Below are 26,228 nucleotides of genomic sequence, written 5' to 3'. Positions count from 1 at the left end.
CCTCCATATATAATATCTTCCATTTTGCTTGAGGTGATTGTAGCCGTATTAGTGCACTTGTGACAGAAACAATTCAGTACTGCCCGTGATACTTTTTTTATTTGCACTAACATACAATTTTGAGGGCAAGCTTTCGGGGAGTGTCCCCTTCTTCAAGGTCCAAGCAGTACTGCTTGGACCTTGAAGAAGGGGACACTCCCCGAAAGCTTGTCCTCAAAATTGTATGTTAGTGCAAATAAAAAAAGTATCACGGGCAGTACTGAATTGTTTCTGTCTCCATAAATAACAATGCTATATCAAGAGATCAATCCATGAAACATATATGTTATGCAGCCCATACATGGTTCGAATTCCAAACGATTTTTCGTCCGAAAATCGAAAAACGCCGTTCACTCGGTAATCCGATGGTGCCATCAATGATTTCGAAAATCGGCCGACCAAGGTGTCCGTTTATGACACACAGAATAGCTGAGATTCAGAGGATCACAGCTATTCTCTGGTCATTCACAGTTTATGACACCCAGGAGAATATATTCAGCCCTTCACTGGAGATCTGTGTTCTCCCTCCAGATTCTCCAGCCCAGAGCTGGAGATTTGGAGGGACTGAAAACTAAGCAGAGATAATTTAGTAATCTCGCGAGATTATAGTAAAATCAGCCGTTTTCCAGCGTTTGGAGAACTGATCGACATATGCTTCATAAACGGCATTCACAGGAGAACTGTGTTCTCCGAGAATGCCGGAGCACTGAGCAGCGATCTATTACCGCTGGTCCATAAACGGACACCTAAGTCATAAAGTTCACCTCATATAACAGGCAAAACTTCTGTTTTTTTCAAGGTCACGGTTCATGCGCATATTCTTTTCAGAAGAATGATCGTACAATTTGACCATCATTGAGTCGAAAATCAGTCGTTTTTCACAAATTTTCTAACATGCCCGATCACTGAAAAGGGGAGGAGCCACGAAAATTGGCCGGTACCATTGACCCACTAACAGTGAAAATCGGCCGATTATTCTTAGGTCTGATTTTCGGACGAAAAATCGGTCGAATTTCGACCCATGTATGGCCGGCCTAAGACTCTGCCAACTTTCCCAATACAACTGCAAAACAAACCAAGAAGTGGGTAGAAAGAATCCCCCTGGGACTTTTCAGGCAGGCAAGTGGGTACAAATTCAAACTTTCTTAAAAGCAATATCTGTCTTTAGATCTATATCGATAAAAGCAAAGGACCTACTAAGGTCCACAGAACCACAGAACGTTTAAATTTGTACCCACTTGTCTGCCTGAAAAGTCCCAGGGGGTTTCTTTCTACCCACTTCTTGCTTTGTTTTGCATTGGTTCCCTTCATTGGTACAGTGGATAAATTAGTGTAGGCATGATGGGACAGAAAATGTGTTATTCACATCACCACCAGGGGTAAACAAAAGGAAAAAAAGCCTAAAAAACAAAAAAATGTAGCCACCACATGTAAGGACTGGTAAACTGCAATATTTTAAAGTGTCACTCCAGGCCAAAATAAAATGTTGCCCTTTGCAAGGTTACCAGTATATATTCAACATAGACAGTTTGCTAATATTTCTTAGGCTTAGAATATGTAAACAATTACATGTTAAACCTACTGTTCCCAGGAATATGTCCTTATTTCCTGTGGTGGGCCAACAACGCTACTCAGCCAAGAGCCAAATAGGCTGACCCCCCCCCCAAGCGTTGTCAGGATCCAGAAATCCGCTCTTCGCCTTGTCCATTGCGCATGCATCAGTATTCTTTCTGAGATCTGACAACTGAGCTTTGAGTGTGATGTTCACTTGTATAAACCCCAAATGTATTATTTATTATTATTTATAATCTTTTGTTAATTTTCTTACCTGGAGGTCCTGCCGGTAACTGTGGGGTTGATTTAAAAAAGCTGGAGAGTGCAAATTCAGGCTAACTTCTGTATAGAAACCAATCAGCTTTTAATTTCAGCTTGTTCAGTTAAGCTTTGGTAATAAAACCTGAAAGCTGGTTTCTATGCAGAAGTGAGATGGATTTTTTTTACTCTCCAGCTTTAGTAAATTAACCCCTGTGTGTTATGCTGACAACTTTAAGCAACTGCCATGCAATTAGAAGTAGTGTTGTCAGCCTGCCATGAACACTCCCTGTGTTGGCATTTTACTGCCTGTCAGGTCTCTGCACTCACGAAAGCAGCCAATTAAAGAAGTGCACATGGCATGATGATAACATTCCTGCTAATAACAAGGCAGTTGCTTAGTGTTGTCGTATTGAAGTGCTTTTACTGGCAGGATCTCCAGATAAGAAACTGCAAAAGTCACACTAAATTATTTGCTTAAAATGACACTAAAGAAGAAAAAGAAACAAAAGAAAAATGTTTGCTAATAACCTTGTACCTAGTTTGTTCTGTTGTCTGGCATCTTGATTTTTTCATAAGGAAATATCTTTCACAGCCAACATAAGCATGTTATCCTGTGTCTATGTATTTCATTGAATGGATGTATACTGCAGATTCAGTATAAATTAATTTAAAGCAGATGTAAGAAACCTATACGAATTTATAATGGCCAAAATGAGTACTATATATAATAATTATAGATAAATATTGATATATATTGTATAGTTACTGCACATATATGAACAATAAAGATGAAAAAATATTTGTTTTTATATATATATATATATATATATATATATACTGTATACTATATATAGTATATTTAGATACTATATATATTTATATACTGTAATATATATAAAGTATATATATATCAAATATATATATATATCAAATATATATATATATACACACGGTGTATGTGTATATATATATATGTAATTATTATTATTATACAGGATTTATATAGCGCCAACAGTTTGCTCAGCACTTTACAATATAGCGGGAGACAATACAGCAACAATACAGTTCAATACAAGAGGGATAGGAGCTCCTTGGAGCTTATAATCTATATATCTATATATATATCTATATATATATATATATATATATATTTATTTTTTGATAACTGAATATTTATATTATCTATATAAGGTATATATATATATAAATATATATATATATATATATAGTTGCAAGAAAAAGTATGTGAACCCTCTGGGATTACGTGGAGTTTTGCATGAATTGGGCATAAAATGTGCTCTGAACGTCATCTAAGTCACAACAACAGAAGAACACAGTCTACTGAACATAATACTACACAACATGTTGCCATGGTTTAAATGCACATAACATGTAAACATTCACAGTGCAGGGAGGAAAAAGTATGTGAGGCCCTAGCTTAATGACTTCTCCCAGAGCTAATTGGAGCCAGAAGTGAGCCAACCTTGACTTCAATCAGTGTGATGATATTGGATGTGTTGCTGACAGCTGTCCTGCCCTAAAAAACACACACCTGTTTTGGGTTTACTGGTTTCAAGAAGCATTGTCTGATGTGAACCATGCCTCGCAGAAAAGAGCTCTCAGAAGACCTACGATCAAGAATTGTTGACTTGCATGAAGCTGGAAAGGGTTACAAAAGTATCTCCAAAAGCCTTGATGTTCATGTGTCCATGGTAAGACAGACTGTCTACAAATGGAGAAAGTTTAGCACTGTTGCTACTCTCCCTAGGTGTGGTCGTCCTGTAAAAATGACTGCAAGAGCACAGCGCAGAATGCTGCATGAGGTAAAGAAGAATCCCAGAGTGTCAGCTAAAGACCTACAGAAATCTCTGGCACATGCTAACATTTTTGTTGACACATCTACAATAAGGAAAACATTAAACAAGAATGGAGTACATGGGAGGACACCACGGAGGAAGCCATTGCTGTCCAAAAAGAATATTGCAGCACGTTTGAAGTTTGCAAAAGAGCACCTGGACGTTCCACAGCACTACTGGCAAAATATACTGTGGACAGATGAAACCAAGATTGAGTTGTTTGGGAAGAACACACAACACTATGTGTGAAGAAAAAAAGGCACAGCACACCAACATCAAAACCTCATCCCCACTGTAAAACATGGCGGAGGGAGCATCATGGTTTGGGGCTGCTTTGCTGCCTCAGGGCCTGGACGTATTGTTGTCATTGATGGGAAAATGAATTCCAGAGTTTATCAAGACATTTTGCAGGAAAACGTACGACCATCTGTCCGCCAACTGAAGCTCGGCAGAGGATGGGTGATGCAACAGGACAATGACCCAAAGCATACAAGTAATTCAACAAAACAATGGCTGCAACAGCACAGAATACGCCTTCTGGAGTGGCCCAGTCAGAGTCCTGACCTCAACCCGATTGAAATGCTGTGGCATGACCTTAAGAGAGCGATTCACACCAGACATCCCAAGAATATTGCTACACTGAAACAGTTTTGTGAAGAGGAGTCGTCCAAAATTACTCCAGATCGTTGTGCAGGTCTGATCTGCAACTACAGGAAACGTTTGGTTGAAGTTATTGCTGCCAAAGGAGGGTCAACCAGTTATTAAGTCCAAAGGTTCACATACTTTTTCCTCCCTGCACTGTGAATGTTTACATGTTATGTGCAATTAAACCATGGCAACATCTAATGTTTGTGTAGTATTATGTTCAGCAGACTGTGTTCTTCTATTGTTGTGACTTAGATGACGTTCAGAGCACATTTTATGCCCAATTCATGCAAAACTCCACGTAATCCCAAGGGGTTCACATACTTTTTCTTGCAACTGTATATATATATATATATATATATATATATATATAATATATAATTTTTTTTCTTTATTGATAACTGAATATTTATATTATTGATTCATATCAGTATGATATTGTTGAATGAGCATTTGATCTAACGTTTAACTTTTATTCAAAGCTTAATTCCATAATGCTATGTGTACCAAGTTAAAAACAGACCCATTTGTGTTTACCAGATATGTGTGTACAGACAGATAAGCTTTGTCCTACCCCTGTTGTAATTCAGACTTTATCAAAGTTTTCTTAGTCTGTCCCAGTGCTTAAAAGGTCTTTCTTTGCTCCTGATAATTGCTTCCAGATCCATAAACCAATTAAACACTTTATAAAGGAAGCACAAAGTCTCCCATACATATACAAAGCTTATAGAATGTTCTCTATCTGGCTTGACTTATGTACCTATTTTAGCACGGGCTTATCCAGGGCCTTTGAATGGTGGGGTCCTTCCCAAAAGGAGAGGAAATCCTCAGATTGTATCTTCAGTCAAGATGCGAAATTGCTTTCTTAACATTCCTTTCTATCGCTGTCACTTACTAGATCAGGGGCTTAAATACAAAAATATTTCATATAAACTTGTAGTTGTGAAGAGAGATAAATTAATATATACAGTATAGTTGACATCCTGTTGAGTGATTTTTTTTAAAAGTGGAGTGATCTTAAAAATTCAAACTTTGCATGGACCAACAAGATGTGAACATTTTCAGACCACATTATTACATTAAATTCTACTTTTTTGCCCTAAATGAAAGACTGTATAGATAACCTAGATCACATGGTCTTTCGATGTTAGGAGCACTGTGTGTTACACATCATCAGAAATTGCTCATAGGTTTTTTGTTTTTAAACAGACAAACCCTATGTAGTAGCCTGATGGTGAGGTATTAGGATCTTCAATGTACAAGCAGTGAGCAGAGCCTGCAATTGCATTGAGCAAATATGGGCACCTCCAACTATTGGGGTCTTTACTAAAATTGAAAAGTGCAAAATCTGGTGCAGCTCTGCATAGAGACCAATCAGCTTCCAGGTTTTATTGTCAAAGCTTAAAGTGTTAACCACCTGCTGACCGCAGATAGCCGAATGACAGCTGCACTGTGGCCAGCCAGTTCTGGGAGGGTGTCATATGACGTCCTTACAGAACGCGCTCCCCTGCGCCCCCTGGGGGTGCGCACCCGGCGATCTCCGTGATCGCTGTGTCCTACGGACACAGCTGATCACATGATGTGGTAAAAGGCCAATCACAGCGGCCCTTTACCACGTGAACAGCCATGTCCAATGACACGCTGATCACAGGGAAATGCAATTGCCGGTTCTCGGTTGCACTTTCCTCACGCTGTCAGAACATGAGGAAAGTACTGCCGAGAACCGACAGTTGTCAGAGCAGGGATCAGCACCGATCATCAGGGCACTGATGATCAGTGCCCTGATGATCGGTGCCCAGCAGTGCCACCCACCTGTGCCCATCAGTGCCACCCACCTGTGTCCAGCAGTACCACCCACCAGTGTCCAGCAGTGCCACCCACCTGTGCCACCCACCTGTGCTCATCAGTGCCACCCACCAATGCCCATCAGTGCAGCCCAGCAGTGCCACCAGTCAGTGCCCAGCAGTTGTGCCAGTCATTGCCCAGCAGTGCCGCCAGTCAGTGCCCAGCAGTTGTGCCAGTCAGTGCCCAGCAATGCCGCCAGTCAGTGCCCAGCGGTGCCATCTATCAGTGCTGACTATCAGTACCCATCATCAGTGCCGCCTATCAGTGCCGCTTATCAGTGCCACCTATCTGTGCCACTTCATTAGTGCTGCCTATCAGTGCCCATCAGTGCCGCCTATTAGTGCCCATCAGTGCAACCTCATCAACGCACATCAGTGAAGGAGAAAAATTACCTGTTTGCAAAATGTTATAATAGAAACAAAGAAACTTTTTTTTTCAAATTTTTTGCTATTTTTGTTTATAGCGCAAAAAGTAAAACATCCAGCGGCAAGTAAATACCACCAAAAGAAAGCTCTATTTGTGAGAAAAAAAATGACAAAAATTTGATATGGGTATAATGTTGCGCACAATTGTCATTCAAAGTGCGACAGTGCTGAAAGCTGAAAATTGGCCTGGTAAGGAAGGGGGTATAAGTGCTCGGTAGGCAAGTGGTTAATAAACCCACAACAGTAAAATCAGTGTGTATTTGCAGTAAAGCATGCTTTTTATACTCACTGTGGAACCTAAGGGGTTAATCCTCTGCATTGTGTAAAAAGGCTGTTTGATCCTGACTTCTCTGATCCTCTCCTTCTTCTACTGTCCCCCTCTTTTCTCCTGATAAGACATATCGAGTGGAGTCACTCTGCACATGCTCAGTTTGGTGTGTATTGCTAGAGAGGGGTTTTTTTTCTTCAGAGAGTGCTTGTGATCAGCACAGGGCCAATCTGCACTGTCCAGACATAGGTTAGGGGTTCTGCATCCTCCTAGAGCAGAATGAAAACTCCTCCTACAAGCTTTAACGTGTTCTGCTAGACACAGATAGAAGTCACATGACTGCTCTAACTGCTGATGAGAAAAGGTATTTAGCAGTTTATATTTACTAAAATAATTGCATTTCCATGTTGTGTGTGCTGTGGGAGATCAGACAGAGTGAATGCAGGGTCCTGGGTTTAGTAACACTTTAACTGAACAAGCTGAAGTTAGAAACTGATTGGCTACCGTGTACAGCTGCACCAGATTCTGAGTATATAATACAATAGGGTATGGCGCTAAACATACATATTAGATGAACAATATTCCAACTGTGATAAAAGCATGTAAAAACCTAAAAGTGATATATATTAATTAGTCCAAGGTCAAGAACAAAAACAAAAAACAAAAGTCCCGCATCAGGTTGTAGATCAAAAACAATGGTGCATAATCTTGTAGTGCCAAATAAATTTCTCCATGCAGATCCTTTGTGCTCCTCCAACATAAGACAATATATTGCACTCACCAACCATACATGACCTCTTAATTAAAAGAAAGTCTAATGTGCTTTGTGTCCCCAAGAGTTTGGAACATCAGTGTATATGTTCTCAATGGTCTCCCAATTTACTCCATAGCCAAGGTTAGCAAGAATCAGCAGGAGAAATGCCTCATAGTATAGTAGGTTTATTAACAAAATGAATAAAATCAACCAAATAAGCACTCACATTAGATTCCTGATGATGCCTGGTAGGCGAAACATGTAGCGGCAGAATTGTGTCCAGGCATATCCACGTCTGGTTTATGGAACACACGCCAACTTCCCTGTCGAGTGGTGCTAGCATCCTGAGCTGAGTGTATTAGTGCCGAGGATTGGGCACCAGGAAGGCATTCCAAACTCTTGGGGACACAAAGTGCATTAGACCTTCTTGTAATTAAGAGGTCATGGATGGTTGGTGAGTGCAATATATTGTCTTATGGTGGTGGAGCTCAAAGGATCTGCATGGAGCAACTTATTTGGCAACACAAAATTATTGTTTTTGATCTACAACTTGGCACCACAAGACTATTATTTTTGATCTACAACCTGGTGTGGGACTTTTATTTTTTGTTTTGTTCTTGACCTTGGATTTATTAATGTATATCACTTTTAGGTTTTTGCATTTTCCTATCGCAATTGGAATATTGTTAATCTAACATGCATGTTTAGCGACATACATTATTTTATTATATGGTCACAAGTGATTTTCCACTCTAAGGGGCAGCTAACATTTTTATGTATTATTTTTATTTTTGTTGGCACACTAAATGGTTGAGTAATTATTTATATTTTATTGCATAGAAGATGCCCTGTTTGTGTAAGGCAGTACATATCATAAAGAGAAGGCGCTTAGTTTCTCAGTAAATTGTTATACCATATTCTGAGTGCACCAGGGGTGGACTGACCATTTGGAAACTCAGGCACTGCTCGAGGGCCCGGGGTCAGTAGGGGGCCCCATGAGATGCCCCTGGTACCTTTTTCATAGGCTTTTTTGAGTTTGGGCAAGGACACAGGGGCCCCATGATCCCCTATTGCCCGGGGGCCCCATGAGTTGTCAGTCCGCCCCTGGAGTGCACCAATTTTGGTAAATCTATGTATGTATGTGTGTGTGTATATATATATATATATATATATATATATATATATATATATATGTAATACAAAAGGGTTACAGCACTTGTAAACGTAAACTTACAGCCTGCAATATAGCAGCTGGCTTTAAGTTTCTACTTACTGTGCTGTAACCGGTTTGTGTTACATATTGGGGATCCTGCTGGTGCTGTTTACCCTCTTAAACTATGTATATATATATATATATATATATATATATATATATATATAGTGTATATATACTGTGTATTCATGCATTTGTATGCATTAACATAGTAAAGACTCTGTAGATCACTATGCTGTGTAGATTATGTCGATTCACTTGAACTCATTAACAATAATCTTCATTTTGTAAAGCACTGCGCAAACTGTTGGCACTATATAAGTCCTGTATAATAAATAATCAACAAATATACAACTTAAATCATTTGTCTGAAATAGCTAAATATCTGTTGATAAATCCTATTTAGTTTTCATCTATTGCCATAATTGCACACACAGTTAAAGGTTGGAAGTTAGAGGACCTTTTTAGAGCCCAGTAAATTCTAGTAGTACCTAACCTGCCCACAAATTGTATTGTATGACAGTGAAGTCAGCTTTTTCTTGCCTGAAGTGGTTGATTTCAGGAAGCAAGGGGGTTGAAAAGCCTCACTTAGCAATGTAAATGTTCACTATGAAAAGTGTATGTTCATTCACTTGGTGTTCACTTCGGTCATCCAACTGCGTGCAAGAAAAAAGTCCATTTTTTTTTCCAATTCACACAACGACCGAATACGAAGCTAAGTGGACAGTCTCCATTTCATCAGTAAATCAACCCCCAATGGCTTACACTAGCTTGCCTTGGAAACATTCAGTGTCAGATGTTCAGGGTTTGTACAGACATGAAAACTTATGGTAAATATTTTCAATACCGCCTTTATGTAACTTGGCTTGTATTTTGGCTGTATGAGCCATTAAAGTATAGCTAAAACCATTTTTAGATTTAGATAGAATAAGGAATCTTTTGTTTTTTGAGGTGAAAATTTCCTTTATGTGCTGTCATGAGACACATCCGAAAGTCAGAGGAGATCTCTCCAAAGGAAGGAAAATCCTCTTTTAAAATGGGCATACACTAGTAGATTTTTGAACAAACATTCCTATGGACATCTGTCCATCTGTCCATCTGACAGCTGTCACTGGAAAAGGGAACCCCCTTTGAGTTATTTACCCTCCATTTCTGTTAATACTGTTATTATTTCTGTTATTTCTGTAAATACTCAGAATTTTGGATTGTCTCTCACTCTGCATGTCAGATGGTCACCAGAACAAATAAAGAGAATAAAACAAACTTAAGGGGAAACAGACAGCAATAAAAAGCTTGGAAATAAAGAAAGAAGCGTCAGACCAGAACCGGATGAAATATTTCAAGATAATTTTAAAAGAAAAGTGCAAGGTTCTTAAAAATTATATATATATATATATATATATATATATATATATTGTATATATACTCACCTATGTGGATACAACATAGATCCAATGCTGCATCTGTCTCCCATTGCTTCTAAGACTGAAAACTGAGAAATCAAAGACTGCTGATCGCTCAGTTCTCAGCCTTCAGTGAGCAGCAATCCGAGAATCAGTCCCTGGCTCTCTGCTCTGCCCCTCCAGCGCTCCCGGGAGCACCAGACTGTGGAAGGGGTGGGTGCGGGAGTGGCTGGCTCTCTGTTCTTGGCAGCTCGCTGAGAGGCTGAACCAGCTGCAGGTCCAGGCATCTGGTTGGATCCCAACTGTAAAGTCAGGATCTTTCCTAAGCCTGGACTGTTACACATACCTGTGATCTGTTGCCGAATTAGGGCAAAAAAAGCCATACTTCTCCTTTAATTGCTGCTAAAAAAAAAGTCATATAAAAACAGCCAACATATTTTGGGGACATCAGGGCTACAAAAAGCCCTGGTGCCCCCTCTCTTCGGCCAAAAAACACATTGGCTGATTTTTTTTAAATGACTTATTAGGTCAAATTGTAAGTATGTTTATCTAACCAACATCATGTCCCGGCCAAGTCCATTGCTAAGTATAGTCTTCAAGTACACTGATATGGATGCAGTGTGATGCAAACATGTGGCTATTAGGGAGGAGGAGAAGGCTGCATGGTAAGCCCACAAAACGGTATAGAGATCATGTGGGTGGACTTTGTTTTTCTGCTTGTGATTTGTAATTGAAGCATGCTTTACAAGTCTGCAGACTTCAATTTACTTTTATATTGTAAAAGCTAATTGACTGGTTGCTTTGGACACAGCCGACCATGTTGAGATTCATTCTAGTTGTTTACAAAGTTCCTTCTTTGTAGCCAAAGGCAGATCAAATGAATTACCTGCTCTTGTACCTACCCTGGGACTTTATTTGGTGCTCCCTGACCTGGTCTAAGATCAAAGTGCTAATTAATTTAGGAAGAATTTAATCCCATCGATAGAAATGAAAATCAATATAAATAATAAAGGTATTGAAATAGAAGAAAAGTACACTTTGACAGGAAAAAATGTTTATTGTATCACAAACACAGACAAACCTTTTATATAGAAAAACACTTGAACATAGCAATTGAAAACCATGTGATGTATTACTCAAACACATATACTGCTTTCACAGAAAGCCTATGGGCTTGATTTACAAAAACTGAGAGTGCAAAATCTGGCGCAGTTGTGCATTGTAGCCAATCAGCTTCTGACTTCAGCTTGTTCAATTAAGCTTTGGCAATAAAACCTGGAAGCTGATTGGTTTCTATGCAGAGCTGCCCCAGATTTTTCCTTTTCCAGTTTTATTAAACCAACCGCTATACTTATGACCCTTAGGTTGATCACAAAGATATTACAGTATAGCGTTGTACAGTACTGAGAAAATAGCTAGCCTCTCTAAGGGCCTACTTTGTCAGAGATCTTTATGACTTAGAGCATGTTCGCACATAGGTGTGTCTGAATGCACCTGTTTTTGCATGTTCCCGTTTTCAGAAACCCATTAATTTCACACTGGACTGCATAAAAATTGCAGCAGGTATGACTGTGAAAATTGCACCGCACCAAACTGCATGGTACTGCGGTACTACATGCTTTGGTGGATGTGAACGCACCTGTATTTGCTAGATGTGGAAAACATGCATTTGCAGAGGGCAGCTTGTTTCCACGCGGTATGGGAAACACAGGTTTCCTGCACCACAAAAGGTGTGAACTGTCCTTAAGTCCTGTTGGGTTAAAAGTCCTTTTTGGCAAGGAGTGGAACCATGGGTTGCCTGTGCAATAAACACTGAGTACAGTGACATCATTGGCGTGTGGCAGCTTTATTCCTTCTTCCAGGGTGTTTGGAGCACAGATGCCTCCATGTGCCACCAGCATTCAGTGTTCAGGGCACAGCAGGGGGATTCTGAAACGTGACTTGAGCGCAAAGGAGAAAACACTATTAAATTAATGGGTTTAGTTCCTCTTTCCAGCCAAGGAAGTTGCCATCTTAGCCTCCATTTGATCTGCAGTTGCCATGGTGCTGCACATGTGATCAGTTATGACACCAGCCATTTGATAGCTTGATAGCTTGGCTGTGACAATTATAAATCTTGGCATGCCTTAGAGCGGGATTTCAGTCCCTATACATGTTTTTTTTAAAAAGCTCCCCCCGTAATTATTACAACCTGCACTGTAATATTAGACTACTGCTATGTCTGATATCATGCTCGGTAATTATGAAATCTAAATATCTTACATAGATCCCGGAAGCAGGCAGGTTCCACGAAGGATGTGGGCATCTGAAGCCCGCTAGCGTATACTTCCTGGATTCGGTGCTCCTGGCTATCCCAGCATGCACCTTCTGATCTTACGCCTGCGCAGTAAGGACACTGTGCGGCACAGTTTGTTTACAACAGGTTGCCCTAACAATGGTGGCGGCGGCGGAAGTTCCTGCCCCATTGTTATGGCAACCTGTCAATTAAAAGACAACCTGGGGAAGGCAAGTACAGTTGAAAATATCATGATGCTACAAGCGAGGGATGCTCATTGATTCCTGGGATTGATGACTCATCGATCCCAGGAACCAATGGGTGGGCGCAGCGAAGTACAATGGAAGTTCACCTATTATGGCAACAAACGGTATGAGAACTTTGCACCAAAAAAAAATAACCTGCAAAACATTGTTGGGCAACCTGCAATGCAGACATAGGGAAAAAATGTAAGAATCGAGTGGAACTCCACTTTAGATGTAACTCTTTTGAGAAACAGTTAATACCTGTTGCCAAGACATTCAAATGCATGGTATATGTGTTTTAATACGTCGCCATTGGCTTCCATGGGCATCCTAACACACTTATCGATCCCAGGAACCAGCGGGTGGGCGGATATGACGTACCTCGCCGCAGCAAGTTACAACAGAAGTTCAATTATTATGGCAACAAAAGGTATGAGAACTTTGCAACAAAAAAAAATAACCTGCCAAACATTGTTGGGCCACCTGCAATGCAGATATAGGGAAAAAATTTAAGAAGTGGGTGGAACTCCGCTTTAGGTGTAACTCTTTTGAGAAACAGTTAATACCTGTTGCAAACACATTAAAATGCATGTATGTGTTTTACTACATCACCATTGGCTTCCATGGGCATCCTAACACACTTATTGATCCCAGGAATCAACGGGTGGGTGGATATGACGTACCTAACCCAGGGGCTTATTTACCACAAGGCAAATAAAGAATTTGCCTAGAGCAGCATCTTTCAGGGGGGCAGTGGCATTTTTCAGGGGGGCAGCTCTGCCCCCCTAAAATAGGGATGGAAGGATGGACACACGCAGCATGGGGACCAGGTGGGATCTGAGAGAGGCTGCGGGCTGCTTGATGGTGTATGCAGAGCCTGACTCTTGTTCCCAGGGATGTCCGGAGTGGTAAAGGTAAGTGCCTTCTCTCTCGCAGGGGTGGAGGGGTTGCCAGTGTATGGGGGGGCAGCGGTATTGGAAGGCTGTTCCCGGTGGTGGTGGCCTGGGAGTTGTTGGTCAATGTCAGCCTCTCTCCATGGGGGAGGGGGGTGTTGGTCGGTGTCAGGGTCTCTCCGTGGGTGGGTGAGGAGCCAATTTTTGTGTTGCCTAGGGCAGCTAGAAACCTAAATACACCAGCGGAAGTTCAATTATTATGGCAACAAAAGGTATGAGAAGTTTGCAACAAAAAAAAAAAAAAACCTGCCAAACATTGTTGGGCCACCTCTAATGCAAACACATTAAAATGCATGGTATATGTGTTTTAATACGTCACCATTGGCTTCCATGGGCATCCTAACACACTTATCGATCCCAGGAACCAACGGGTGGGCTGATATGATGTACCTCGCCACCCACTGGCTTCCATGGGCATCTTAACACACCAAAATGCAGAAAAAAATGATCATGTACTTTTGGAAACACACTGTACTGAAGCACTTAGAAGGGAACAGACATTTTCTTTATTATGGGGACATCACAACACATACAATTTATCATACCGAAATGCAGCAGTGTAATTGGGCCTTAAGTGTTCTGACTATAGATAGCTTCAATCTTATTTCTTCCTATGGGTTGGTCCCAACTGGTATACCACAGTTATATCACGATTTTTTAATCAGTTATTTCATGCTTGAAACAAAGAAAATGTATAACTATTTTTCTTCCCAGTCATTCATATTTTCTGCATTATATCAGAGGATATCGCTTAATATAATAGTTGGTTCTCTTTATTTCCCTGGAGGCTCTTGTTAATCGGAGCCCCTCCCCTGACAGATGTAGCAATGCCAATGGAGGAACACAGAGAGAGAGGGAGTTATTTCTCACATTACACAAACTCCTGGGATCAAGATGTATCAATTAAAACAGTGCGCACAGCACCTGATGTAACGTTCCGGCCTCCTCCTACTCCCAGACCATGCTGAACTGTTCAGCTAAGTGAAAATAATGCATGACACATACAGCGCATAATGACGGAGGGCACCCTTTCACACTAAATATTCCTCGTTCTGCACTGATAAAGAATGACTCTTATGGCTACATAAAAAATGGTTCACCCTAAACACATTCATTTCTCATGTAGGAATGTGCGTGGAAGAACTCCTTGTCATAGGAAAGGGAAAATTTGATTGGTTGACATAACTGATATGGTTGTTTCCAATAAATCTGAAATGTTTAGGGCTGTACATTGTGCACATTTATCTAAAAAAGCACATCTTTTGGAGTCATTTATGACGTAATCTCTTTTATTCTTATCAGGGGCGGACTGACTATTTGGAAACTCGGGCACTGCCTGAGGGCCCGGGGTCAGTAGGGGGCCCCATGAGATGCCCCTGGTACCTTTTTCATAGGCTTTTTTGAGTTTGGGCAAGGACACAGGGGCCCCAAGATCCCCTATTGCCCGGGGGCCCCATGAGTTGTCAGTCCGCCCCTGATTCTTATCTTCATGTTGCAGGTTTTTGGGAACATTAAGCAGAAATGTTCATATTATCAACTTAAAGGGTAGATGTAGTCAAACTTTAACACTGCAACAGATAGACAGGAATTGGTTTGCATACCTACATTTTTGAATTGATCCACCCACCCTTGCTGTACTATATAGGGGATGCTTTACTGAAACTGGAGAGTGCAAAATCTGGTGCAGCTCTGCATACAAATCAATTCGCTTCCACATTTTTTTTTTCTGTCAAAGTTAAATTGAACAAGCTGAAGTTAGAAGCTGCATGGCTACAATGCGCAGCTGCACCAGATTTTGCACTCTTTCGTTTTAGTAAATCAACCCCATAATGTCTTCGGAAGGGGGCAACAGTTTTTCAGGGACTAAAGTTCCATATCAGTGACCTCTATTTGAGCTCCCCCTTCTTATAGTCATTATTAGGCTACATATACACTAGCCTACCGTGGCAGCGGAAAAACAAAAAATGCACCCAAAATGCGTGTACCACGTTTTGCCACATTTTGCTTTTCCTCGTGACCAGTAGCCAAAACAATCTGATCCTGAAGGCGATTCTCACACGATTAACCTCACCTAAAAGTGTCATCTTCTAAACTCTGCTAAAAGCCTGTGTACATGGACTTTAGCTGCTTTGGTTTCTAATTAAGCAGACAATGCATATCCACTGTTCACTGTACATCATGTAGTACAGCTACCTTATAGCACTAGCTCTTGTATACTGAATCAGAAAAGAGCAAATGGGAATCATGCTAGAATTTCCAACTAATTAATGACTCAGGTTTTATAGTGATCTTTATCTGTTCATGGCCTTTTTAAAAATTTTAAACGTGGCTCTACTCCTTCCAGATTCATACGCTTCCTAACTGGTTACTTAGGCTGCCCATCCCAATAAGTGGCAAACAGAAAGTCTTGGGACTTTATTTGGCAGTTTCTTGACCTTAATATCTCCATCATCTTTGGTATGCACCTGGGCTGTGTACTGGATAAAAGCCACAGCAACCAGCCACTACTGTTGACTTCAGGACAGGCTGACAATGGGATTCTGTAGGCACGTTGTGCTTCAGCATGGTGTCCTGCACCCAGGGCTGTGGATAAGGGGGGACCACCAGTCCTCCTGTACAGGGCCCAGGCCAGCAGGGGGGCCCAGGCAGCTGAGTAAACCAGATGTGGGCAGGGAGGGTGATCGGCACAACAGGGTTGCAATTACTGGAACCAATCCCCTGTATGGCTCTCTCTCTGCAGCAGCTGAAAGCTGGCTTCTTCTCCTCTTCTTCTTCGGTTTCAGCTGCTGCAGAAAGAGCCATACAAGGGATTGGTTCCAGTAATTACACCCTCCATTCCTGCCACCCTCTCTGTGCATGATGCATTTCCCTCTTCTGTCCAGGCCCCCTGTGTGCCCCCGCCCTGCAGTGCTGCAGGCTTCCCTCCTCTCCTTCCCACCAACAGCTTCAAACACAATAGGATTCTTCAGGATGGAGAGTGGGAGAAGAGTCCAGTAAATATGTCACATTTACCAGCCCTTTCCTTTCCTGCATGAACACAATGAGTGAGCAGAAACTTGCAATGTTCATTCATAACTGAAAAACCGTAAACTGTTTTTTTTTGGGTTGAGGGCCCTGTCAGGTTGGCCTTATGGGTCCCCTGGTTTTTAATCGCAGCCCTGCCTGCACCCCCAATACAGGAGCTGGTATGGCAGGATGACAACACTATCACAGTATTAGGAGACTATGATTATTGTTGTCACCTGTTCACAGGAAGAAGCAAGAACTGGCAAGATTGATAAATACTTATCAACACATAGGAAAAAGATATACAGTAAAAAAAAATCATTATGCTGAATTATGTAGCTGAAAAAGCTACACATTTTACAAGTGCATGATTTGTGTCAATGCTTTTCCTTGTATCATTTTAAATCAGATTTTTAACACTTTCTAGAGAAAAAATAGCTGCGATCTGAATTCAGATGGGCAATATTACAAATATGGTACATTGAGCATCTAATAGCATACAATAATAACAGTCACGTCTTTGGGTTGCAGTAAACACTGCTGTCAATATGAATTCAGCAACAAATTTACCACATTTAGAAAAATCAAAGACAGGAGATAAATGTTCGTTAGTCAAAGTGTAATCTACAATTGCTTGCATTCCAGGAAAGTGTTTTTCATGCTTATTATCTGGTATTTAAGATCTCACAGTGAGTATATTGCAGCCTCTATAATTGTTAGACACAATTAAGTTGCTTATCCATTCTCATATTGTTCTTGCATCATCCCTGCTCACCTGTCTATATCAGGACATTCATAGCAAGAGACACTATGACAACTAGCTCGGCTGTATGGAAGTATGCTGATCCATGGGAGTGGCAGAGAAGCATATTGACAGAAGGAGCCTCAATGTTACATTTTTAGTTAACATCGGTGAGGTGCCCTAATCCTTCCTGTGATGTACAGAAAGCACTGAAGCAGCACTGACATTTACAAAATAATGACTTCGACAGCTGACATTGACAGCTTTTTTATTAACAAAAAAAATCTACAGTGAAGGAAATAAGTATTTGATCCCCTGCTGATTTTGAATGTTTGCCCACGCACAAAGAAATGATCAGTCTAAAAATCGAATGGTAGGTGTATTGTAACACTGAGAGACAGAATAGCAACAACAAATTCAAAAGAAATGCATGTCTAACAAATTATGCACTGATTTGCATGTTAATGAGGGAAATAAGTATTTGATCCCCTTAAAAAAAAACATGACTTAGTACTTGGTCTCAAATCCCTTGTTGGCAATCACAGAGGTCAGACGTTACCTGTAGTTGGCCACCAGGTTTGCACACATCTCAGGAGGGATTTTGGCCCACTCCTCTTGGCAGATCCTCTCCAATTCATTAAGGTTTGCTGGCTGACATTTGGCAACTCGAACTTTCAGCTCCCTCCACAGATTTTCAATCGGATTAAGGTCTGGAGACTGGCTAGGCCACTACAGGACCTTAATGTGCTTCTTCTTGAGCCACTCCTTTGTTGCCTTGGCTGTGTGTTTTTGGCCATTGTCATGCTGCAACACCCATCCATGTTCTTGGGGTCATAGGCAGCATTCCTCCTCCTCCAAACATGGCGAGTTGAGTTGATGCCAAAGAGCTCGATTTTGGTCTCATCTGATCACAACACTTTCAACCAGTCCTCCTCTGCATCATTCAGATGTTCAGTTGCAAACTTCAAATGGGCCTGGACATGTGCTTTCTTGAGCAGAGGGACTTTGCAGGCACTGTAGGATTTCAATCCTTGTCGGTGTAGTGTGTTACCAATTGTTTTCTTGGTGACTGTGGTCCCAGCTGCCTAGAGATCATTGACAAGATCCTCATGTGTAGTTCTGGGATGATTCCTCACTGTTCTCATGATCATTGACACTCCACCCACGAGGTGAAATCTTGCATGGTGCACCAGACCTAGGGAGACTGACAGTTGGTTTGTGTTTCTTCCATTTGCGAATGATTGCACCAGCTGTTGTCACCTTCTCACCAAGCTGCATGGCGATAGTTCGGTAGCCCAGTCCAGACTTGTGTAGGTCTACAATCTTGTCCCTGACATCCTTGGACAGCTCTTTGGTCTTTGCCATGGTGGAGAGTTTGGAATCTGATTGTTTCATTGCTCCTGTGGACAGGTGTCTTTTATATAGGTAACAAAATGAGATTAGTAGCACTCCCTTTAAGAGATTGCTTCTAATCTCAGCTTGTTACATGTATGAAAGACACCTGGTAGCCAGAAATCCTGCTGAATGATAGGGGATCAAACACTTATTTCCCTCATGAACATGCAAATCAGTGCATAATTTGTTAGACATGCATTTCTTTTGAATTTTTTGTTGCTATTCTGTCTCTCAGTGTTACAATACACTACCGTTCGATTTTTAGACTGATCATTTCTTTGTGAATGGGCAAATATTCAAAATCAGCAGGGGATCAAATACTTATTTCCTTCACTGTATACCAGACACTTAATCCCAGCATGCAGGAAAGGAGGGGGGAAAGAGAGAGTATGGCCCCCTCCCTCCTGAACCATACCAGGTTATGTCGATGAGGACAAGGGCCTCTTCCCCAAAACCCTTGCCCAGTGGTTTTGGGGGGTCTGTGGGCAAGGTGGCTTATCGAAATTTAGAAGCCCCCTTAATATTAAGGGGGCCCCCAGTTACCAGCTCCCCTATGTGAATGAGTATAAGCTACATAGTACCCCTACTCATTAACAAAAAAAGTTGTAACCTAGAAATAAAGATGCCCAAACATTTGACAAGACCTTAAAAAAAATGAAAATCCCCCAAAAGTCCAAAAACAAAATCCTTTACTTGCCACCTGCCAACTTGCTGGACAAAAGACACAAATGGCAGCCAAACACACACACGACCTATCCTGATGGTAATACTAGCTGAATGACAGCTTCTCAAGCGGTCATCAGCAATATAAGAGAAGAGACAAGGATAGTGGTAACAACATTGACCAACTACTGTATGTCTATGGCCATGTTTGGTCAACGTTATTGCCCTAATGTGTCTGAACAGTGATGTCACTGCTATTCCTGCCCCTTTGTTTAAAAGGAGCAAGGTATCAGTGGTTCCTAGGGATGCACCTGTGGCTTCCTTATGAACCATTGACAATGGGAAGCTGTCATATATTGAAGCAGTAGAAATATCACTTTATATATATATGTTGCACGGCTCTTGCCGAACATGGGGTGAGCAGGCTAAAGTTCAGGTGTTCTTCTGAATAACTGAACAGCCAAAGTTCAGTCCAGGACTTAGGCTTGGACTGAACCGTCTGCTCATCCCTAAACTATCCAATGTGCTTAATGATTCACAATCTAAATTACTTCAGATATGGGAATCATGGCTTACTTATAATTTTCCATCCTTAAAGGAGAAGTGTGGGAATGAAAAAAAAAAACATACATACTTACCTACCTGTTGTAGCATCGGTCAGTTCTTGGGTCTGCTCTGAGCAGAGATTGGTGACTGTAAGTCACCGCTCTCTGCTTTGTCTCTCCAGCGCTCACTACAGCGGCGGGCGTGCAAGAGAGGGGGCATGCCAACATTATTGTCTGGAGTCTAGAGCGGCTCTGTGACATCAGATGACGGGGGCTTTAGTTTGCAGTTGGCTGATTCTGGGTCCCTGGAGAGCACAAGTAAGTGCTCTCCTGTGACACACAAGAGAAGTATGGCCAAAAGAGCTTTGTCCATATGTCTCTTTTAACCCCTGCTAGCCTGAGTTATTTATAGCCAACTTATCTGGCCCTCAGGTCCGAGTCAGTGGTTGATATTATCTTTTTGTGTCCCTTTCCTGCTACTCATCCCCCTAATAGGTTCCCATCTTCCTTGCTCAATTGATAATCTGATAATATTTCTTGATCCTCCTTCTCTGGTTTCTATTGTTCCCTTTCTCCTAACAGTTTGCACCGTAACCTGCCCTTTCCCATCCTTCTCACTCCCCATTTTTTTTTTGGCCAGACTACATGCTTAACTAGTGGTCTAGATCGCATATTTGCAATCATAGGCCAATGAAGGACCCACTAACAGCACTTTCCGATGGGTCCTGAAAGTTTACTGCTGCAAATGTTTGATCACTTTTACCTCATTGTCTGTTATCTACAGTATATCAGATATTTTAGCCCTGAGTTGAGCATGGCTGTTGTTATCCCCTTTAAAAAAAAATCAGTAGAACCATTGTAACAGAAAATTAACATTGATCCATATTTCGCTTTATTCTACTTCTAATGCTAGAGTAGAATTTATTCATACGAGGGACAGTTTCAAATTCTCCTCCATACAGGTCATACAAAAAAAGAGAAGAAGCATTATACAAACAAGAAGAAAGATGAGGAAAGACTGGATAGCCCTTATGGTGTAGTAACATTAATGTTAAATAATGGTGTTGCTGATATTAAGGAGAGAAAAGGTTGATTTTTTGATTTACATATGGCAGGGGCGGACTGGCCATTCAAGCACTTGGGCACTGCCAGAGGGCCCGGGGTCAGTAGGGGGCCCCATGTAATGCCCCTGGTACCTTTTTTATAGGCTTTTTTGAGTGTGGGCAAGGACACAGGTGCCCCATGATCCCCTATTGCCCGGGGGCCCCATGAGTTGTCAGTCCACCCTTGACATATGGTGAGGTTGCAGATTACCAAAGGAAATGGTATATGCAGCTTTGATTAGGGTTTGTTGAAAATATGATTGCCTCCATGCAGAACCTTGAATGGTCTCTCTGGATGTCTTGGGGTACCTAACCCTATGACCACTTGAGGGACAGAGTTTTGAAAAGGTCACTAGTGATATTGGCAGAGGTACCTGTGGAGGTGTTTTACCTAAAGGAGGGGTTTGAGGGATTTGTGTTAGCAGGGGAATGGGGGAATTGAGCTAAGAAAGGGGATTGGGAGGGATTGTGCTAGGAGGGGGGATTTGGGTGGGGAGAAAGGATTTGTGCTGGGAAGTGTAATTTAGAGGGGGTTGTGCTAGGAAGAAAGATTTAGGGGGGTTTGTGTTAGGGAGATTGGGGATATTTATTTTAAGAGGGGGGATTTAGGGGGAGAGGATTTGAGCTAGGGTGGAAAATTTGTGGGGAAAGAGGATGTGTGCTTGGATAGGTAAAGTAGAAATAAAGGTGAAGTTTTATTTATTTTTATTTTTTTTGGGGGGGGGAGTATACATAGAGGTGGTAAATGCTATAAAGTTGGCCATACGCGTTTTTTTTTGTTTGGACAGAAAAAAAATCAGCAGATGATTCTGTCCTGCTATCACTAAGTCAACTAAATTAATTTGAAAGCCCTTAAATTTTGTGCAGACCTGCTATTTGAATGGAATCCCAGACATATTAAACAGGTTTCATTACAATATGTACTATTTTTCCCAAATAAAAACTACATGTACAATTAGAATTTTGTTCATTTGAGAAAAATTTTCCATCCTGTTTCTGGAATTTCTCATCAGTGCGTTTGAAAATGAATGCCGATTTCACCCCAAAAACCATTAAAAAATCAAATGTCCTGAAAAAATTCTACTGGTGTATGGCCAGATTATATGTACAAATGTTTTAGAATACTTTCAATAAATGGCACTGGGGAGTACCTGCCAAACATTGGATGTTCTTTTGGGCAAAGACAGCTGTTTATTACAAACATAAATAATAAAAAAATTGACTGTACAGTTGATTTGGCCATAATGGCAACATTATATATTATACAGCAGCAATTTGGGAATATTTTGTTTTTGAACCAAAATTCCATTGTTAAAAAAGCCAATCATCTGTAAACACCTGTATAATGTGTTAGTTTTGTCTTTCATGAGGCCAATCTTTAGATTCATGCACACATGATATCAAAATCACTGCTTTTATAGGGACGCATAGATGTTTACAGGCATTTAGGGGCAGAAAATTAAATGCACCACTAACGCATTCAGGAGAGAAACTTTTGGGTGAAAAATAAAAAGCCAGATGTGGATTAACACTTGTGCATTTTGGCGCATTCATATGTTAAAGTATTCTAATGGCCAGAATAAATTAAATCGGTATTAAACCCAAAACCAAAAATGTATTATATTGCAGCTTACCAATCATTAGTTGTGGTGGCTGCATCTTTTCTTTGGCTTCTTCCTCTCTGTTTTCACCTGGTGATCTGGCCAGTAACACACCTCCTGTATCAGCGAGACACCACTCTGAAGGCATGAGCACAGGACCCAGCAGACAGCAGCATTGTTAGCCGGGGGGGTAGTTTTAAATGTATTAGCAGATTTGAATACAATAACAAATTGAAGCCAAAGTCCAGCTAACACTTTAGAATTAGTTGCAGTAAACATTTTTTTTCCTTTGGTGATAAAGGTTTTACATGAATAAATAAAAGCTGATCATTTTAATCACCCCTGTCAGTGGCAAATGGATTGTCTCATCCATGTAAGCTGATACATTCTGCTGGAGAGCTTGAACTTCTGAAAAACAGGAGAGGTGCTGACTGGATCACCAGAGGAAAATAAAGAAAACCTAAAAAAGGAAATTATTACAGCCATTACATCTAGGAACTGGTAAGCTGCAATATAATAAATGTCTGCTTTTGGGGTTAATACCGCTTTAATAATCTGGCAAATAGAATGCATTAACACCAAGTGAGCAAACATGCATAAACATGCATTAATGTGCATGCAAGACGCATCTTTAGGTGCTTTTTTTAGCTGTGTTTTCCTCCCATGGACACCTTTGTTCCGGAGTGCATGAGGCCTTATATATGCAATGAAGAGTCAAATGAGAGAGAAGAATTGCCAGAGGGAAAGGGAATCCTGCTGCTTTTGTTTCTGGTAAACATAAGGTCTGCTTCAATGATCTGTCATGATATCAACCTTAAGGGACATTTATTGGGCCTCTGCAGGCTTCAACTTTAATTATATGCCTAGGAAACTATGTAAACTCCCCGTATGACATTTGATATTACCTCCATAGCCTGACTTTGGGTGCCAGTATTATAGGACTTGTACAGAAAAAAATGACAATGTTACCACCAGTTTGATAGGGACTGATCTGTATGACCCTAAACTGCAAGGGAATGCACACTGTATGGCTGAGGAGGAATAAAGTGTGGGATGAAAGAAGTATTAAGAAGCAGTGTATAACCATTTGAGAAGTAGAATCATCTGATACGCTGAGGCAGGCCCAAACTGGCCATAGGGCACATTTGCCCGGTGGGCCGAGGTCGTCTATATAGGATGGACAGCCGGGCGGCACATAGAGGAACCGGACCGTGCATTTCTCACTTGCCACCACTGAATGCCTGCTTCTCTTCCTCTCCCTCCTGCAGTCACTCAGTGCTGGCAAGTGAGAAATGCACGGTCCGGTTCCTCTATCTGCCGCCCGGCTGACCCTCCTATCCATATTCTTCTCTCGTGGGCCTCTGTATGCTCCCCTGTGACCACCACCCCTCCTGCAGCACTGCCGTTGGGTTCTGTCAGGATAGACTGTCCTCTCCTTTTGTGTCTACCCCACCCACACTCCCCTGCAGTATTGTGTCTTTCTTTCTGTCTTTCTTTCTTTCTTTCTTTCTTTCTCTCTTTCTTTCTCTCTTTCTCTTTCTTTCTTTCTTTCTTTCTTTCTCTCTTTCTTTCTCTCTTTCTTTCTTTCTCTTTTTCTTTCTCTCTCTCTTTCTTTCTCTCTCTTTCCTTCATTTCTTTCTTCCTTCCTCTCTCTTTTTCCTACCTTTCTTTTTTACTTCCTCTCTTGCTTTCCTTCCTTTCTTTTTTTCTTCCTCTCTCGCTTTCCTTCATTTCTTTATTCTTTCCTCTCTCACTTTTACTCTTTCGCTTTCTCTCTTTCCTTCCCTTCTTTCTTACTTTCTCTCTCTTTCCTTTCTTTCTTTCTTTCTTTCTTTCTTTCTTTCTTTCTTTCTTTCTTTCTCTCTTTCTCTTTTTCTCTCTTTCCTTCTCTCTCTCTTTCTCTCTTTCTTTCTCTTTCCTCCCCCCCCTCTCTCTCTCTCTTTTGCTTTCCTTCCTTTCTTTCTTCCTTCCTCTCTCTTTTTCCTTCCTTTCTTTCTTCCTTCCTCTCTCTTTCCTTTCTTCCTTCCTCTCTCTCTTTCCTTTCTCTCTTTCCTGCCTGGATCTATTTTTTGTCCCAGTCCGGGCCTGCACGGCACTGGTATATATTATTTTATATAAACTAGATGTACCCTAATTAGCAAAGCACAACATAACAATATAGGAGATCACATTTATTTTCTTGTTCACTACATTTTTATTGAGTCTCAAGAAGAAAAAGAGCAAAGTGTGTAATTATACAAGCCATAAGGATACACAGCTGAATTGCTTTTGTCTGAATATCAAAAGATTAGCAATGAAATACATATGTTAACAGTACTGGCCTTAGTTTATGTTCCAGAGAGGGTAATCAGTTTTAGTACTGGGTATCCAATATGAAGCATCAGTGCATGAGAAGGGAGAGGTAGAAATGAGAGGAGAAAAAGGGGAAAGGAGAGGGAAAAGAAGGGAGAGGGAACAGTATAAAGGAAAGTGGTATATGAGAAATGAGGGTGGGGGGGGGGAATGGGGGGGGTGAGATGGACAGTCACAGTTCCAGTGGGCGACTATCAATGTTAGATGGAAGAAATGCCATAATCCTAGGATCTCAGACTTGATGGAATTTGGGCATGGTATTCTGGAGCTGTGCTAGTAATTTTTAATTGATAATGGTCCAATGGACTCAGGACATAACCTCAGATATAGGGATATGTTGTGATAGCCAGGTTTTTGCTATAACTTATTTTGCAGCCGTGAGAAGGTGGGTCATAAGAACAAATTGAGATTTAGAAATCTCCTCAGGCTTATGAATGGTAAGAGCCTCAAGAAAGATTTAGCGCAGGAGCCGGACAAAAAAGAGTGCGTAAGAGCTGATTCACTTGCTGACAAAAGCATTGGACCACTGGGCAAGTCCACCAGATGCGTAAAAGAAACCAATGACGGGAAAGATGAAAGTTGTGTGCTGAAATGTCAGTGGAGACATTTGCTAGCCTAGTGGAAACCATATACTTCTAAAGCAGCACTTTGTAATTGGGTAATATGATTATAACTGGTGTCCCCTGATGTTTGGAGGCCTCAACCAGAAGAGAAAGTTTACGTATGTTGTCATTGGCTTGTCTAGTATGCAGCTAGTTCTGCTAAACTGTTCAAATTTCAATCCATCTATGCCCAGTTTAACTCTTCAATAAGACAGTGAACAATCTAACACAATTTATTTCAGATAATGGCAGCATAGAGGATGTTTTTACAGTCTTTTGAAGTGTATGACTGATAATGACTTTCCTAAGCCAGCCTTTCTCAACCAGGGTACCTAGGCACCCTGGGGTGCCTTGAGGTTTCTTCAGGGCTGCCTTGGAAAAATGTCATGAAATTGACCAAAACCTGTATACAAGTTAGAGGTTGATAAGGAGGATGTCGGCTGCTTGCACAGCATCCTAGTTTGACCCTCCCCTGCCCCTCTC

The 26,228-nt window shown here is 41.1% G+C and overlaps 1 protein-coding gene across 2 annotated transcripts in view; it reads left to right on the top strand.

The window, feature by feature from the left end:
- The window catches only part of TFAP2E (transcription factor AP-2 epsilon), a 63,748-nt gene that overhangs the window by 22,614 nt on the left and 14,906 nt on the right, over window positions 1–26,228 (top strand). The window contains exon 4 of one of the 2 annotated variants that reach the window (XM_089686328.1): window positions 13,136–13,213. The exons of the other annotated variant lie outside the window; for it this stretch is intronic. Within the exon in view, the coding sequence (XP_089542454.1) occupies window positions 13,136–13,213 (78 nt within the window). The remainder of the gene's footprint in view (window positions 1–13,135; window positions 13,214–26,228) is intronic. 2 annotated transcript variants of the gene reach the window in all.

The sequence above is a fragment of the Staurois parvus genome, unplaced genomic scaffold (genome assembly GCF_062004578.1).
Source record: "Staurois parvus isolate SC_StPar_1 unplaced genomic scaffold, SC_StPar_1.0 ptg000394l, whole genome shotgun sequence".
Lineage (NCBI taxonomy): Eukaryota > Metazoa > Chordata > Amphibia > Anura > Ranidae > Staurois > Staurois parvus.
This window is presented reverse-complemented; position numbering and strand designations above follow the sequence as displayed.